Raw genomic sequence first — 19420 nt, 5'->3', positions numbered from 1 at the left:
AAAAAATAAAGGGAACAGACATCCTACTGTTAAATACAGCACATTGTGTTGTTTAAGTGTTCCCTTTATTTTTCTGAGCAGTATGTGTATGTGTGTGTGTGTGTGTGTGTGTGATATATATATATATATATATATATATATATATATATATATATATATATATATATATATATATATATATAGAGAGAGAGAGAGAGAGAGAGAGAGAGAGAGAGAGAGGGGGGGGAGAGAGAGAGAGAGAAAGAAAAAGAAAAAGAAAAAGAAAAATCAAAAGGAACAAAACACAAAGAGACATATATTATCCAAAAAAACTCGGAAGTGGTGTTAAAATATAAGTGAAAACATATAACAGAAAATATAAAATTAAATTTACCTATCGTCTATCAATCTATACATTGTTACAACAATATACAATTCAATTCTATTGTCAGGGCCCACTTCAAAACTTCATCCCAAGAAAGCAGAACTCTTGGAAGCAGTTTCTTCCAAAAGGATCTTTTATTAGGAGAAGTTGATAGCAGGCATAATAGACAGGATCTGAGGACTTCCTGCTCAGATCGATAGGTTAAAGTGTCCCAAGCAAAACCCCACCCCATAGTTCATCTGGTCAGTTCAAACGGGCCAATCCCCAGGTGTTAACTTCCTTGTGGGGTAAAGGGAGATAACATCATGCTGTCTCCGCTGCAGCAGTGATGTTTTGGCGGCTCTTCACACCTTCTCCAGGGAGCGCAGAGATAAACCAGTTGCCAGCGGTTGCATTCCTTTCTCCCCCTCCCCCCTTTACTAGCTGACAACAGGGGGAGAGAAAGTTCACAGGAGAAACATGCAGGAAAGCAAAGTAGCAATAGAGGAAGTCAAGGCAATAACCCCAAGCACTTCCCCTCCCTCCAGGAGTATGGCAGAACCCAGGAAGAGAAGAGAGTGAGATTTGGGTCAAGATGAAAAAGGAAAGAAAAGGATTAAGTTTAGGAGGGGGGAACGAGAATCCTGTAGATATGGGTTCTGACATCTATATATAATTATCTAGTGCAAACATTAGTATATTATGCTAATATAACAACCTAATTTTTTTAACATACTGTATTTTGTATAAAGATGTCCCCTATTTTATTATAATTTTCCAAACAAAATCTACACCTAAAGGCAATCTGCTCACCAGCAGCAAATTTAATCATGTCTTCAACCCACTGAATAAATTTAGTAATTGAGTAAATGAGGCCATACTGTACATTTATCTTTCCAATGTTGCAATATCTGTCTTTTAGCTATAGTATGGACACAAATACATTTATGATGTCCAGTTGTTGAGTTCCACATATTAGGTATGTAACTTAACAGAATATTATCCTCTGAAAATTTTAGTTTCATTACACAGCGACATTTATGTAGTCCACTACTTTCTCCCCAAACATAGTAAACATTCTAAAATCATGTTTTAAAGAAGCATTATCCTTGTTGTACAGAAGTAATGAAGGCAAAAAATTTCCAAACATTATTTTTTTGAGGTAAACGTCAAGACATTCTGCCATTGTCTAAGCAATACAGGAACCTCTAATTCTTTATTCCAATCCTCTCTAAGTGTCTGCATATCAAATTGATTTATTGATCTGTGTTAATTTTTAAATGTATTTATTTACATCCACCATTATTATTTTTATAAATAAGTCAAGGCAACACACACACACAATATTCCTTCTTCCTATTTTCCCCACAATAACAACCATATAAGGTAAGTTAGGCTGACAGAGAGTGATCACCCAATCAGCTTTCATGCCTAAGGAGGGACTATAACTCACAGTCTTCCAGTTTCTAGTCTGATGCCTTAACCACTAGACCAGGGGTAGGCAACCTTGGCTCTTTTATGACTCATGGACTTCAACTCCCAGAATTCCTGAGCCAGCTATGGGAGTTGAAGTCCATGAGTCATGAAAGAGCCGAGGTTGCCTACCCCTGCACTAGACCAAACTAGCTCTATATTTGATAACAAATATCTATAGAAATTAATAGTAGGTTTTCTTTAGTTTTAAAGGATTTAATCAGCTGCTCTAATATCTCAGGTGTCTTGAAGCTAAAAACGTGGTTGGTCCAAACAATTTCCAACCAATGTTAAAAATTCATCATCATCAGCTATCAACTGGTCCAAGTCAATATCCCTGTTTTCAACTAATTTTTCATGTAACTATCTTTTTCACAATATTTAATGTTGGATTTTCCAAAAAAGTCAATTTAGCATGAGAAAAAGGATCATTTTTATTACACATTCCATTGCTTTCTAATTAATATAAGTTTTTCCAGAGATACTAGAGTTGACTGTATTTATATCCTAATATTATACACCTGACAAAGGTGCTATAGATGTATATTCTAAATTTGCTCAAATTGAAAAAATAATAACAATTGTTGGCTTCCAATATCTAATATTTGACAAAAGGTAAACTTTTTGATTCAGAAAACCAAATCCTCTTCCATTAATTGATCATTGCATTTTCACCAAAAGATATTCTTAGAATAGACAATTCCATAATTTTTTAAACAAAGAGTTTACTTTTTGAAAATATTTTCCAGATATTTGGACAGGAATTCCTTTCAGGATATAAATTAACCTGGGAATAATATTCATTTTGAGAGCATTCACATTTCTCCAAAGGGCAATGTTTAATGACACCCATCTATCGTTATCTGAAAATATCTCTTTCTATACTTATTTATATTACACATTACTGAGTTACATCTTTTGATATATACATATCAAAATATTTAATGGATTGGGAACAAATACTGAATATTCGGATGGATAACCATTTTTTTTTCCTACTGGCATCAACTCTATTTGGATCAGTTGTCTGAAAGGTGCTTTTCAAAAGGCAACTGGACTTTGTTTTTTTCCTTGAAGACATTTCTCTTCTCATCCAAGAAGCTTCTTCAGTTCAGCACCTTTGGAACAACCATTACTTGGATGACTGAGAATCTCCATAGGCTTTTGGACCAATTAGTTAAAAAGGCACCTATCATTTGCATCACCACACTTTTTTATTTCTAAAAAGAAGAATGTCATCTGCAAATAAAACCAGTTTATATTCAATTGAATTATGTACTATTCTGTAAATCGCTCTACATTGCCTAATAGCACAAGACTAGGGGTTCACACAAATATTAGAAATCAAGGGTGAAAGTAGACATCCTTGTCTAATTCTCTATATAATGGGAAGCTGCAGAGAATTTACTGTTAATCCTCTGTCTCTTTATCTTCATGAGAATTAGGGGTAAGTCAAGTCTAAGATGCTTTCTCAAATTACCTTTCTGCCCTGGAATCAGATTTATTTTAACTGCCTGATATCTTGGTTGTGGCTTTCTTCAAGGTTCCATCTACCATTATAGGAACCGATAGATATATTTGGACATTATATTCTCATTCTCTCTCTCTCCCTCCCCACTTTTCTTTCATAAGGAACCCATGTGTAGTACAAATATGCTACTAGTCAACAAGAAAATTTGTTTTTGTATTTGGGATAAGCCTACTATAGAAGCAACTTTCAAAAGAAAAAGAACCGCATAGTTTTTCATGAACTATGATAATAAAAATGCACTTTATAAGCATTTCAGCATGGCATTCCTATAAAAAGTCTAGTCTGCATCTTGCAATAAGAGACACAAATGTAACATTGCTTTTCTTGATACATTTAGATGTGTGTTTGTGTGTGTATGCATCCTCACAAAACAAAATCTAATTTTACTCTTGTAATTTTTATACAAGTTTATACAATTTCCACATTTTTCAAGAGCCATAGAGATTAACTATCTCTCAGAATAAACCGTATAATTTAAATAAGACTGACTATAATATGAAAATGTAAGTGTTTGAATTTCTTAAATATAAGTTATACAAAAATTAATGCAAATACTGTACAACAGGGATCCCCAACCCAGGTCCATGGACTGGCACCGGGCTGCGGCTTACCAGCAACCGGGCCGCGCAAACATGTAAAGCCCCATCGACTGGATGCAGGCAGCACATGAAACCATGCGCCCTCTGGTCCATGGAAAAATCTTTCTCCACAGAACCGGTCCCTGGTGCCCAAAAGCTTGGAGGCCTCTGCTGTACAATATAATAAACAAGAAAGCGTGCTGGCAAACTAGGCATATTAAAAAACCTGTGTTCTGCTATAATTCACAGTTCATTCTAATTTCCTACTGAACATACTACACAATTTTCTGCACAAACTGTATTTTGCATTTCACTTTAAATGCAAACAGGAAGGCATCTATCAAAGTTTTATATACACTCTGAGTAACTTTATTAAAAATGGACCTTCTGCTCAGTAAACCATTCAACATACATAACACTGATGCAAAAAGCTATTTATCTTCCTTTTGTTCAGTAGAAATTTCATTTCAGACTTTCTGTAAGTTAAGAAATTCCAATTTTTCATCTCTTTGCTAATTTTACAGTCGTTTATAAGAATACAGCCTTAATATAAAAATGCAGAGCTTTATAAAAACAAGCAATTCTAAAAGTCAAAACTGATTATCTCCTACTAATGTGTTCCTTAAACAACATTTTCCCAAATAAAGTAGCCAAATGTGTTTTTTTTACTAATTAAAAATAAACACAGCTTCAAATTTTACCAGAGTATGAAGAAGTTGACTGAAATACTGAGGGGTGGGAAGCAGAAGACTCTGTGAGATAATACAACCCCAATCTATATTTAAGAATGGGATATTCTACTCCCTCTGTCAATCCCTCTTCTCTCTAGCATGAATTCTATTCCATTATCTACATGCACAACATAACCCCTGCTGAATCAGGATGTTAAGGCTTATGTTAACACAGATCGTAAACATATTTAAAGTCTTTGAACTGCAGTCAACAAAGGTTTTGAAGTCCACAACCAGGTCAGCATTACTTATTACTAAGCCTCACTTCAACAGGATCTATACTTTAAGGCTTCTAAGACAAAGCATTTTAACATAGAGCATAATCTCTTTCTCACAAACTACTTTTTTTACCTTGGTGAAAAAGATAAGAAAAAGTATGTCACTCTAGTTAAGCCAGAAAGTCTAGCTTTTATAATTCCCAATTGCAAAACGAAATCCCTAAAATCAAGGAAGCAGGCAGGACTTCTGGGAAGAAAACAGGAAGGTTTCTGTCTGGACAGACCTTTAAGGCTGTGAATATTCTTTTTAAACTCACCAGGATATCAGATGTTGTACCCTTAGAGTGCCTACAAATATTTCCCCAGTTGTCACGATACAGTCTGCAACTTACAGCCACTGATTTAATGACCATTAAAAAAGTGCCTTATGACCGGTTCTCACACTTATGACAGTTTCAACATCCCCATGGTCACATGACCAAAATTTGGGCGCTTGGCAACTAGTATGTATTTATGATGGTGGCACTGTGCCAAGGCCACTAGATCACCATTTGAGACCTTCCCAGCCAGCCTGTGACAAGCAAAGTTAATGGCGGAAGCCAGATTCATGGACACAAAATTCACTTAATAACAACTACAGTGATTGGCTTAACAACTGTGGCAAAAAGGTTGTAAAACGGAGCATGATTCACTTAACTACTGCCTTCCTTAGCAACGGAAATGTTGAGCTCAATGGTGTAAATCAAGGATTACCCATTATTCCTTCTTTAAGATTTTTTTATTTTATTTTAACTAGGAAACTGAAATATTGCAAAGAATTGTACTCTTATATAATTTTCATTTTTCTCAAAGGCCCATAACCCAGTAAGAATTTTTTTTAAAGTAAGAATATCGTAAACAGTTGTTTTGTAAAAGTATTCCCCTATTTTGAAAATAGAAAGAAAATATTTGGAAAAAGCTAAAAAAAATGGCAGGTACAAATCTCACTAGTAGCTTCCTGGGAAACGAATACTTTGTAACTGGTGTCTCCCACTATGCACTTTGTGGCAGTATGCAGAGAAAACATTCCAGCTATTCCAAGTGCAGTTACTGGTCTAAAATAATCCGAGATTCTCCTTACAGCCCCTCAATTTTATTTAGTCCAAATAGGCCAAAAGGCGACTTCTTATCTCAAATACATTACTAAACTGCAGGTAAACTGGGCATATAAGTGGTCTCTACTGGAAGCTTTTGTAATAATGCAGAATTCTAAGAGGTTTTGCGTTATTTATTTATTTGTTTGTTTAGGTTTTATTGGAATGCAGGCTATGCTTCAAGATACTGATAGCCCAGTTTATCAGTAGCAACAAACTTCAAAGTTGGTATTTGAAATGTGCTTTTCAGGTCTAAAACCATCATCTATTCCCTATTCTTTTTCAGACTTTTCAAAGCAGTCAGAAAAAAGCATTATAAAGTCTCAGAGAATCTTTGCTAAAGCTGTTTTTAATCCTCTTAACTGGGCGGCGAGGGGGGGAGGGGAAATCCCCTGGCTTTGAATAAGCTAAAATATTGGCTTTTCTTATAAGTCCGAGAAACGTATTTTTATCAAGAACAGTAAAGTGTATTGTCCCAAGTAAGGATAGCAGCCTTATTTATTCAGAATCCTTACTTAAAAAATTCTTCCTCTTCAGTTTGCTTCAAAAAAAGAATTTCTTGCATATGTTTACAGAGAAATAGCCAATAGGTTTATCTATGTTTATTTTAATATCCTTAAAATGTAGGTTCCACTTTTTACAACTACTATAACCATAGCCATTTTCTTGGTTACAATTTTCTGAAAATAAACTAAATAATATTCAGTTAGGAATTGCTCATTCCTAGAAGACTCCAGTAGCAAACTGATTCAAACTTCTCCTTAAAAGGAAGCCAGTCCTCTGCCATGTGCAGTCCAAAAAAAAAAAAAGTGGGACTAAAAAAGTTCAACCACTCAATTCAAATATGCAGGGTAGGTGCATATCTCGCCTTGGCTCCACTCTTCAGTCAAACCCCGTTCTGCACATGCGCGCATGTACGCGCATGTGCACACAGTTTTTGCGGCTCCCAGTTTTTCCTTTTGTGAGGGAACCGGTTCCGAGTGGCTCTTTCACTGTTTCAGGTTGCTGACCCCTGCTCTAGACTAAGATTAATAATAATAATAATAATAATAATAATAATAATAATAATAATAATAATAATAATAATAATAATAATAAGAAGAAGAAGAAGAAGAAGAAGAAGAAGAAGAAGTAGTAGTAGTAGTAGTTGGAAGTTCTCCTTCCATTGTTTGGATTTAGGAGTATATAAACAGAGTAAGTACAAAGAAGTATAAAATTGTAAAGTATCTTTTACTGCATACTGGGGGAAAAAAGAAACAATTACCTCATAGCATGTGTCTGGTCTTAAACAATTATAAACATTTTTCTGCATAGCCAGCATATCTTGCAATAATCCCATCCAGTACTTCTCATTAACAGAAGGCTGCCTTTTAAGAGATACAAAAATATCAACATTTATAAAGCACATAATTAAGTTGCAAAATTAAAGGGGACTATGACATTATGATATAATCTCTTAAGTCTTGTGTGTGTGTATTGCGACATCATAAATAAGATTCATAGTATAATCATCAGCAGACCGCAACTTGAACAAACTCTAGGTATTAAGAGTGAGATTTAATACCAATTTTCCTAATATTAATAATTATTTATTATTCCAAATGCTGAATAGAACCGTATTTTCCGGCGTATAAGACGACTTTTTAACCCATGAAAATCACCTCAAAAGTTGGGGGGTTGTCTTATACGCCCAGTCGTCTTATACGCCGGAAAATCAGTGGGTGGCGTCTGGTGGGAGCTGGCAGGGCAGTCCTGCGCACGCGCGCGCTCCCCGGCTGTTCCTTAGCAGCTGGGGAGTGCGCGCGTGTGCAGGACTGCCCTGCCGGCTCCCGCCCGACGCTGTTCCCTCTTGAGGCAGCAGCTCAAGAGGGAACAGCGGCGGACGGGAGCCGGCAGGGAAGTCCTGCACACGCGCGCGCACGCAGGACTTCCCTGCTGGCTCCCGTCCGACGCTGTTCCCTCTTGAGGCAGCTGCTGCCTCAAGAGGGAAGAGCCGGCTCCCGTCCGACGCTCTTTCCTCTTGAGGCAGCAGCTGCCTCAGAGGGAAGAGCGTCAGATGGGAGCCGGCAGGGAAGTCCTGCTCCTGTCCGACGATGCGCTTCCGCTGGGCGGTGCTGGCCGAGACGAGCCAGCAGGCAGCCGCCGTGAGCGCGGCGCTGAGGGGCAGTGGCAGGACGGCCAGCAGCCCCATGCGCAGCAGCAGCCGCCGGCTCAGCAACAGGTCCGAGCGCAGGAGCTGCACCGCCAGGCTGCCCAGGAAAAGCAGCCATACCGAGAGGCTGCACGCCCAGTCCAGCTCCATGAGGGGCAGGGCGGGAAGCCGGCCGGGAAGAGGGACTGGGAGCCCGGGCCGAGCGCGCCTCGGCCGACGGTGAGAGGGAAGCGGCACATGAAAAAGAGGCTGCGGCCGGAGCTGCCCCGCCCTGCGCCGAATGGGAGAAGTTCAAGGCGTGGGGGGGGGAAGCAGGAGGGGTGCCGGCCGTGGAAACGCTGTGCCTCGGGGGCCGGCAGAAGCGCGGGAGCAGCGGGAGGGCCAGCGGGGCCAGTCGGGCCTTCGCCTCCTCTGCGACGGACAGGGAGGGCAGGGCATGTAAGTATTTTCCGGCGTATAAGACAAAAAACCTTGAAAAACTTCTTAAAAGTAGGGGGTCGTCTTATACGCCGGGTCGTCTTATATGCCGGAAAATATTTCAAACTTACAAGTGGAAACAAAGTTAGTTATACAGATTCACTACCACTAAGAAGAGTGGCCTTACATTACACTGTACTCACTTTCTGGCTGTGTGCCGAGTCAATCTTATCATCAGTTTCCGTGCTTCTTCTGGACTGTTCTTTGTGTCTTTTACAAAGGATACAGGTTTCCGGAGTCCATGCTTTTCCAAAAGCTCTGATACACTGCAATAATGTCAAAAAATAACATCAATTGAACCACACAGTTCTTCCCAATTATATCACTAAGAGTCCCAAACAAAAGAGAAAGACTTTCTCTTAAAAGAAAAACACAATATTTTACTTATTTTTATGGTTGTGACACATAAAAACACCCTCTTCTTTCTTGGCAGAAATTAAATGCAATATGTACAAAATGAATAATCTGTATGACATTGATCAAGTGGTGCTGCACACCACATATACCCCCTTCCTTTCTCTGAATATGTTTGCATAAATTTATTAAAGGCTGTTGCACTGTAAATCATTGGGATTCCCTAAGCATGAATGGCATTAGAACACCATAGTGCATGTACACTCAAATGCCACAATTCATACACATTTTTAATTTGCCATCTCTCAATTTAGAGTGTGGAAAGGATAGTGGATGGATTCTCATGAGGAACAGATTAACTAATCATCTACCTCTTTTAGTTAACCAGCTAAGGCAATATGGACAATAGTTTTTCAAGTTGATAATAACTTCTCTGCTAAGGTTGGTCAATCAAGAATAGATCAAATTTAATGTATGATATGGACGCCAATGGTCTGTAGAAACTCATTCTTGGTGCTATGGATGAAGCACAACATGGCATTCTGCTATGAAGAAGGAAGGGTTCTGTGCAATACCTCTGTCTTGGACAGATTACTTTCCATGCAGATTAAAATTGTTAGCCACTGTGAGTTTTAGATGGAATAACAAAATGGCTGACATGGTCTGCTGTAGGCTCCTAATGAATCTAAAACTTGGAAATATTATTGCCCTGATCAACATGGAGAAATTACTCAACTGTAGACATTCTTCCTCCCAAGCATTTTGTTTTCTCTCACATAGCTGTATCATTTTTGTCTATGTAACATAGCTACATTTCCACCTATTTACAGAAAAGCCATGGCTCAAAGAGTAATTTCAGTGATGATTACAATAATACCTGCCCTATGGACCTTTTTCATCCTTACAAACCTGGTCTTCAGAATTATCCAATAAATACTGAACTAATAAAGTTAAAGTAGTGAGAGATATAAGTTAAGAAAGGAACTTCTTACCTAAGAATTTCTTCCAATTCATCAACTTTATTGTGAAGATCAGTGACAATGTCTGTTTCAAGGCTGGAAAAGGTATAGGAAATTTGAATACATCACAATAAAAAATGTCACAATGAAGAAATAGGACTAAAAACCCACGGCCAGCATCATCAAGATTTGCTGAGATTAATTAAATTCACAGTTGATAGAAGATAGTTTTTTTTCATGACACTGGAAGTACTTCCTTCCATTACCAAATTACACTACCTATATAAGGGTCTGCAGAGGCCAGTTCTCTTAATGTTCAAATTGTTGCCTTAAACAGAGTTAGACCATCAATCCATTTAGGAATGGCTGACATCAATTCTACTTAGCCTCAATGTGGGATCTTTATCATCCTTGCTGGTGATGGTGAAGAAACTAAGATTGTTCACCTATAATGTACATGCTTTGCCATTGAAATAAAGTTTCTGTACAGCCTTCTCTCAAAAAAGATCATACATGTAGCATTATATTCCACTACTCCCTGGGACCACTGGATATTCCAGGCAATATGTATTTAAACTGAGTTTAGCAAATCCCAACTGAATTTTAAATATTTTATTTCTCAATCCTTCTACAACAAGCTCTCATCTGGTCTTTTACAGAGAGAATTGTCAACTGCCAATCTGAAGCTTTCTAGACAAAGAGGTGATGTTAAAATAAAGCATGGTCAGATGATTATATAAAATTATATAAGTCACTATAAGTCACATCATCCTTCAGATAGTGAAATTTATATAAATAACTGTGGATATCTCATAGGTATTAATGATGGCAAAAGTATTTTTTTTAAAAAAAATCATCCCACAATACTCAGTGTTTGAAGAATGACAATACTTACCCCAGACCTCTTTGAGGGAGGCATTCTAAGATATCATAGCACAGAGAAAGCTGGTCATCACGTTTGCAGCTGTAGATACATTCTAAAGCACTCATCATTAACAAAAGTTGATCTGAAATTATTTTTTGCTGACTCTAAGAGAGAAAGAAAGGTAATGGTCCATGGCTATGTTCCAGAGTGTTTGTCAGTTTGCTGTTAATGTCTCTAGTATCTCAGTACTCTAATACTCTGCACAATACTCTGTGTAGTGTCGGTACAGTTGTGTAGTCAACCTAGTAAGATCTTTGTAAAAAAAATTCAAAATTTCAATTTGGTATTTTAGAAAATCATACTACCCATAATGGAAGCTCAGTAATGAACACAGGAATCGGGAGTGTGTGTTCAATTTATTTACTTCATTTTGAAAGCCTTCTAAATTGTGTTTTCATCAGGCAATTTATAAAAAGAAAGTATTTCTAATCATAAAGCTTTTAACTTAGCTTTGTGTTACTTTCTTACATACATAGCATTAACATATACTATAGTTTTAGTTTCCCTCCACTACTGCTTGCAGCCATTCTGTAATTGTATATTGCCCGCAAAATAAAATAAAAAAATCAAAACAAGAAACCACTCAAGATGGAGAATTATAAAGCACTGAACCAAGAAGTTACTATAAAGATCCCTTAAATCTCTTTTATTTTTCCTGTCTCTGTATTTCACAATTCAGCCATTACATTCAGAACAAGTGCTTCATGTAAAATAAAGACTGACAATATAATCCATTGAGAACTAAGTCCCACCAAGTTTAATTGCATTTTCTACCAGGTTAGCTGATATAAGATTGCAACTCTGACACTCTCATTGGATTCCTTGGTGCTCATTATGACCATCCACAAGACTACTTAAAATTAGGACTGCACAAATTGTCTGAAATGGCATTTCACTTACAAGAGAAGCTGATACTGATGGAAGTTTATTATGGGTGCTTGAGACTTCTTGAAATGTTCTGGGCAAGTGTCCACATGCTGAGAAGAAAATCTCATTTTGGAGGACTTTGGTTTTTAACTGATAAAATCTGCTTCATGTAAAGAGTTGCCTCCGTGGCAATGCCTAATTCCAAGTTCTAGGACGCCATTAGCCATTTAACAAATATTTGGACACCCTTTTTCATATTAGTTCATTAAATAGTTTTCCATACCCCTAAACCATAAATTGAACTTACTAATGGTTTAGAATGTTCAAATATTTTCAAAGGGAATGTCAGGTCTTCCTTTGCCAATGTTACCAGGTACTCTCTGAGAAGCTCATTAGCAACACCTGGAGACTCATTTTCACACCGGTGTAGGAAGGGGACCATCCACTGGTAAGCATTTTTCACATATCTGTCTTCTGATGACTGGAAAATGAAATATCTTTTCATTAATCAGAGACGCAACATGAAATAAAGACAGAGCTACGCTAAATTAAGGTAAACGCAGCCCATAAATGTAGTTCAACATGTTTCCTTTTTCTGATCTTTAAGGTTTCTTTTTCTAATGCCACTGTAGAAGATTTTAGAGTGCCACTGATGTTAAATTGTGCCATGGCCCCACATAGATTTTACAGGACTTTCACCTTAACTCCCATCCATACTGGAGGGGGAAGTTTATCTGTTTATATAAAGGGTATATCCTGGATGGTACTTTCAGTAATACTGACCCCCAGAAGGCATTCTGGCAGTGGTCCCCAATCTTTCTGGCTCCATGGACTGGGAGCAGCAACAATGGTAGTAGTGGTGGGGTGGGGGAGGATGGTTTCATGCACACAACCTAATTCTGTACAACCTAATTCTGAACCTTTGTGCGCTCACCCACTGCTTGAGTGCCCTGGTTCCCAACGGGCTGCAGACCAGTACCAGTCCATAGACCAGGAGTTGGGGACACCTGCATTAAGGGACTGGTTTCATACTCATCTAAAATGCAATGGTCCATACATTTAAATCTTCGTAGAGGATTTTAACCCCACAAAAATGAATTGGCTACAGATGTCTGACAGGTCATAATAAGCATGAAATTGATCCCATACTGCCTCTTTGTGGTCAATATCACTGTAAAAGCATATTTTATGTTGCACATTATACTGATCTCTTATCTCTTTATTAAAATGAATTAATATTGTAATATGACTATTTTCAGATCTTTCTAGGGAAGAACAAACAATATGAAGTAAAACCTCATAAGTACTGCTTTACAGAAAAGGTGGGGTAAATTATTATGAAAAAGGAAAGTGTTTAGTCCATTCTTAAGGTTTTTTCCCCCATATCAATATTATTAGAGTACTCTGAAACTTTACCAAAAGCTTCCCTGAAGTAATGTTGCCAATGTTGTACTGATAAACAAATACATCAGCAACACAGAGAATATTAATTATGCCTCAGCTTTTCTCTTGGATTCTACCAATATCCAACTTACCCATTCTGGAAGCTTAAAATGTGAACTTTTTATGTTGTTGGCAATAAGCAACCCATTTCCCCCTCATTCAGAAAAGATTAATTGTCTTTGAGAAAGCAACACACCCATGTTATCTAAAATAAATGATGTTTATCAGAACATCAATCAGGGTAAAATTGTGTATCCAATCTTCTGAACTCCTAAGAGTAATTTTTTGTAGATGTAGATAAAAATAAGATGATTTCATGCAAGCTAAAAGGACTGTAATTTTGTGTAAGGCAAAATTTCATTGCAAAACAAAATTAACTCTTTTTTTCAATCTTACCCACCATGGGACAAAAACTAATACACATACATTTGACATTAACAGCCTTAGCTTCTCAATGTTTTCCATTTGCTGTAACTCTTTTAACTTCAAAGTAATGTCACATCCAGTCTCATAAACTAGTGTCTCCAATGTAACCAGATCATCACAGAGAGCGCGAAGACCAGGAATATTCCTTTCCATGCCAAGGCGAACCAATGAGAGAGCACAATCTACCTATTTACCACAAACAGAGAACAGAATTAAATTAGAATGTCAAACCATTAATGACTTACTAATCTTCAAGCAAGGTTTTCAGAACTGAAGAAAGTTGTTTCAAACACAATTCACAACTCTCAATGGTATTTTATATTGACCTATTAATACTAAACTTTGAAATTCAGTCATACCAGATATCAAACTGAGCAGATTTAATCCACAAAATTTCTTATACAGTTAACATATAGTATCTTATCTGAGATGAGGAATGGCTAGCTTTTATTTGGCTTCCAGCCAGACCTAAATCATTTGTCCCTATCTTCACTACAGAAGCCCTAGGACAGAGACTTGTACATGAAGTGTACATAAAAAATAGAGACAAATAGTTATGACAAATGAGGATTTTGTAAACCTCAATGGCAACTTGATACTATGCTATCCATCTAAGAGATTTCAAGAAAGTGCATGTGAAATTGCTAATTTTCTAGCAATTGTTACAAATGTTACTTGTGTCTGACATTACTACTCTCTAAAATTGGCATGGCAAATAAGAATTTACATCTCTACACCTATGAGATAGAACATGCTGTCAGGCACCTTTCTCACTTTCAGAAGTAGAACTGTCACAACCTACTATAATTAATAGCTAATGTCTTGAACATTCATGAGGATACTGAGGTGGCTATAGCTGAAGAAAGACCACTTTCACAAAGCTTTCCTCTGAACAGGAACATAAGTAAAAGACAGCTGCTATATTATTGTAAGAATTTTTTTTAAATTTATTTATACTCATACTGTGAATTTGAGACTAATGGACCTGTATATATAATCCTCTTTTTAAAAAGACACTGGACTAAAAGTAAAACTGGCTTTTTTGAATGCAAACACAACTTTAAAGACTTTCGTCTTTTACAAGCACTTTAAAAGTGAGCCCTTCGAAATAGGCAGAAGCCCACAATAACATTCTTTTATAGTTTGGTGAACATTTTAAAACAGGAAGCTTATTTTAAATGTACTGATTATAGCTTAACAGAATAGTGGAAGGTATACTGACATCTCCCACTTACCCATCTTTGTTGCTGAAAAAAACACTATAAAGCTATAAAAATTCTATAATAAAACTAGTAACCTAATTCTCATGGTCATGGTTGTCCCAAAGGTGCTTTTTCAAAAGGCAACTGTACTTTGTTTTTCCTTGAAGATGTTTTACTTCTCATCCAGTCAGAACTAAGAAGCTTCTTGAATGAGAAGCAAAACGTCTTCAAGGAAAAACAAAGAAAGTCCTGTTGCCTTTTTCAAAAAGTACCTTTGGGGTAATATCCAAGGGGAAGCACAGCATATGAAATATAATCAGATTTAATTTATATGAAACTGTATGTTTTAACTCCACAAAAGAAAGTATATGAGGTCTTCAAAATAAAAAAAAAAACACACATCCATAGTCTTGTGTTTACCTGCATAGAGTAATTTTCTATCTCCTCTGCTCGTTTCCAGTACCAGTCTGTTACTAAATCTATTGAAAGGTCAGTTGCTCTGTATTTCAACAATTCAGGTTGAGAGTCAAACAAAATTTCACTTTCATCTTGAAGAACTGGATCAATAATTAATCTGAGCATTACAAACAAAAATAAAGATGAGGAATCCAGAAATCAGATGATTATATGGAAAATGAACTGAATGCATGAGTTTAACAACTAGTGGCTATAAAACTCAATATGATTAATTTCAAAGAAGCATTACCAAAAAGAAAAAAGGACCTCCCCCCCCAAAAAGCCATATCTATCTTGTATACCATATTAATAGTTCATGTTACTTTTATCTCCTCCTTTAGTGATTCAGGTATTTTTATTTCTAATTTTACTTTCATTTTTAATTTCATTGTACTTGGGTATGCTACTTCTGATTGGCCCATGACCAAAACCGAATGTTATTACTATTACAAATCCTTTCCAAAGATTTAAAACACTGATATATTAGTCTTTAAATTAATTGTATTTCTCTTGTTTTAGTTGTTGTGACCCACTAGAATCGTTGAGAATTGGGTGATATACAAATTTGGTAGAGATAGATAGATAGATAGATAGATAGATAGATAGATAGATAGATAGATAGATAGATAGATAGATAGACAGACAGACAGACAGACAGACAGACAATCTGATTCATTTCTCTTTTAAACATTTTATTCTGAGAAATTAGTATATTAAAAAATCATAGAAAGGATATAATTTAAGATTTACACTGATATTTCTAGCACATAAAGGAAACAAAGGTGATTGCACCTACTGCATTTCCATTCATTACTAAGTAATTAAACCTTATTGCTGCATCAACAGGAGTTTATGTACGTATACATTTTTATTACACTACTGGAAGTGAATAAATTAGTCTCTGTATACAAGCAGAAAAGTGTATCTAATGTACAAATGGGTTTCTCTTGTGTTCAGAAATTGTTCTCACAACAATTCTAACTGGGTGCAAAATTTTTGTCCAAGTACAAGTAAGGGCATTGTGATTAACTCCTGATTGCAACTCATGATGATAGGAGAATTGAGAATGGATATTGTCTTCTATCCTTGTTATCATGGTAGGAATTTTACTAAGTGGGTCTTACTAAGCAACCAAATTAACAATTTGACTCTATAGAGCAGGGGTGTCAAACTGCCGCCCATGGGCCAGATGCGTCATAGCAAAACTGTGCCCACCCTATTGCCAGCAATGGAAAAAGAAGTCATGATACCTTGTGGCACGTCACGTGACGTTGTGAGTTTGACATCCCTGCTACAAGAACAAGAAGTATACAGATAACTTTGTGCATTTATACAGATTTCTGTGCATGACTATTTGCATTACAAAAAGTAAAGCATTCAATGCCACTTTCTTATAAAAAGACTGGGGTAGAAAGAAACTTTATGAGAAAACAGTCAGGAAAAGAGGAGCAGACATGATAAAAATATTGTAAATAATTATTTCATTTTTTATTTAAAACATTTATATAGCCACCCATCTTACATCAACTCTGGGTGGCTCTTCCTATAAGAAATTAAAGCAATATCAATTACACACCAAATACGGAATTGGGAAGTTCTGTACTTCTAAAAAGAAACAATTTAATCCCTATTATCTTGTCATATAAAAAGCTTGTTCTTTGAGCAGAGGTTAATGCTACTAGAAACTTAGTTATGAGTAGAAGACCTAATGTAATGCCACCAACTGCAGGACATGATATTATTAGGAAAAAAACTCAGAGAAGAGGAAGTAGCCTCCATATAAGAAATCTATGGTTATTCAGATCATGGGAATAAAAAATTAAACTATATGTATCCCCAAACAAGGAAGCCAGCTCTGATTAATAAATCTAATTTTATCATAGCATATCCAAAGCTTTGAACTGTTCTTCATCTGTTTGGGACTTCAAGTTCTCTTAAGAAAGAGATGAAACAACTGCAAAAAGCTTATTGCATGCAAAAATATGGAAAAATAATGCATTATGTACAGTGGAAGTTTGGGTTATAAAGTTGACTGAACTTGCAGAAATACAGAAGTTGACCACTTTGGTCATGGAAAAAAAATAAAGACTAAAAACTTTATGTGGACTTTTTGTTGAAAAAACAAGACTGAATTAATGATTTGGGGATTAAAAAGGGCTAAAGAGGATGGGGAAAAGAATTGGTTGATAATTATAATTATTCAATAGGAAGATTAGCAAATGTTTTCTTTTCGTTCCTTTTTTCTTAATTTTTATCTTTTGTTGGCTTCTTTTGAATACTTTTACTGTATCAGAAATTCTAAAAGAAATATATATTAAAGAGAGAGCAAGAAAAGATGCAGATGGTACTCTGCTTTCCAAGGAGAATGCAGAAAGACTGCAGATGAAGGATTTCCCATGGATAGTTCCTACCAAACTTAAAAAGACTGAATCACTAATGCAAATATCAAATTAAATTAACATATACTTACTTGCATGGTGGCCCTTCACACCAATCTTCTTCTCTGTGTTTTTGCTCACTCCAAGGAACAATCTCAAGTGCACTTTCTCTGCAGCTGTGGCAAAAATAGAAACAACAGACAAGTTACAAAGGCAACTGAAAAAAGAGACTTATGACTGTTTTGCACGCGTACAACCATTGCAGCATCCCCATGGTTACGTGATCAAAATTCAGACACTTGGCAATTGACTCATATTTATGATGGTTACAGCATCCTGGGGTCATGTGATCATCTTTTGCAATCTGGGGCAACCAGATTCAGTTGTTACTGACTTAACAACTACAGTGATTCACTTAACAACCGTGGCAAGAAAGTTGCAAAAACGGGGCAAAACTCACAACAAATGTCTCACGTAGCAACAGAAATTCTGGGCTCAATTGTGGTCGTTAAGTTGAGGACTACCTGTATGCCATGTGTTAAAAATCTAATCTAATGAAATGCACAGTTTGGCTTTTGGAGTACATGATCATGGTTGATCAACCACAACGCTCTCCATTACATTACTACTTCCAATAGTCATAGTTTTTCACTAGTCAAAAGTATAGTGATGAACAATGGCACAAAATGTACAAGCTTTGCCTGTTCTCTTACGAGATCTAAGATGGCAGTGGTTGACCAGAAAGTTAATCTTGTAATTACAATGGACAACTAAGTGAAAATGTAAGTAGTGTACAGTTCTTATGAGAAAGGCAAATTCTCTATTTGAAATAATTAGAAAGGGAATTGAAAATAAAACTGTCAACAGAATTCTGTCCTTGTGCAAATCTATGGTTAGAGTACTGTCTACAGTTCTTGTGACCTCACCTTAAGAACATTAAGGAAAATTGTGTTTTCAAGTCAGTTTTTGACTGCTGGCAAATGTCTGGATTAGTTCCTGCTGTTTTCTTGGCAAAGTTTTTTCAGAATAGGTTTGTCCTTGTCTCCTTCCTAGGGCTGAGAGTGATTGGCTTAAGGTCATCCAGCTGGCTTTATGCCTCAGGTGGGATTAGAATTTACATCTCCTAGTTTCTAGCCTTAATCACACTATGGCAGCTGGGAAACTTTTTTTATTACAAAAATAAGTAAATATAAAACCACCATCACCACCCAAAAGGGAAAAAAGGGAGAAGAAGAAAGACTACAGTATGGGAAGACATATAAAGACCTATAAAGCCCTAAATGGCATGGGTCCGGATTATCTTAGGGAGCACCTGCTGCCAGCATCCACTTCCCATCGTCCTGTGCGCTCCCACAGGGAGGGCCTCCTCAGGGTCCCGCCGGTCAGGGAGTGCCGGCGGGCGATCCCCAGGGGGAGAGCGTTCTCGGTGGGCGCGCCTGCCCTATGGAATCAGCTGCCTGTGGAACTCCGGATCGCCCTCAACCTTCGCTCGTTTCGACGGGACCTAAAAACTTGGCTATTTGACTTAGCCGGCCTGGACTGAGGGGTTTTAAGGTTTTAAATTTTAAATTTTAAACTGTTTGGGGGCTATTAATTTAATTTTATTTTAATTTGTACATTGCACTGTTTTAATTTGCCCTGTAAACCGCCCTGAGTCCTTCGGGAAAAGGGCGGTATATAAATCGAAACAAACAAATATTAGAAATATATAAAATCATGCATGACACAGGTAACATGGATTTTTTTTTCCTTCCTCCTCTGGCAATGTTAAAAC

The 19420-nt window shown here is 36.8% G+C and overlaps 1 protein-coding gene across 2 annotated transcripts in view; it reads right to left on the bottom strand.

Annotated features, from left to right (window-relative positions):
* NBAS (NBAS subunit of NRZ tethering complex) overlaps positions 1 to 19420 on the bottom strand; it is a 178954-nt gene that overhangs the window by 91378 nt on the left and 68156 nt on the right. For both annotated transcript variants that reach the window (XM_081317067.1, XM_081317068.1), the window contains exons 22-29: positions 17739 to 17822; positions 15233 to 15386; positions 13611 to 13796; positions 12049 to 12222; positions 10845 to 10978; positions 9983 to 10045; positions 8780 to 8902; positions 7272 to 7374 (exon numbers count right to left, since the gene is read on the bottom strand). In XM_081317067.1, coding sequence (XP_081173193.1) covers positions 7272 to 7374; positions 8780 to 8902; positions 9983 to 10045; positions 10845 to 10978; positions 12049 to 12222; positions 13611 to 13796; positions 15233 to 15386; positions 17739 to 17822 — 1021 coding nt within the window. The remainder of the gene's footprint in view (positions 1 to 7271; positions 7375 to 8779; positions 8903 to 9982; positions 10046 to 10844; positions 10979 to 12048; positions 12223 to 13610; positions 13797 to 15232; positions 15387 to 17738; positions 17823 to 19420) is intronic.

This window comes from Vipera berus (assembly GCF_964194415.1).
Source record: "Vipera berus genome assembly, chromosome: 1".
Taxonomy (NCBI): Eukaryota; Metazoa; Chordata; class Lepidosauria; order Squamata; family Viperidae; genus Vipera; species Vipera berus.
This window is presented reverse-complemented; position numbering and strand designations above follow the sequence as displayed.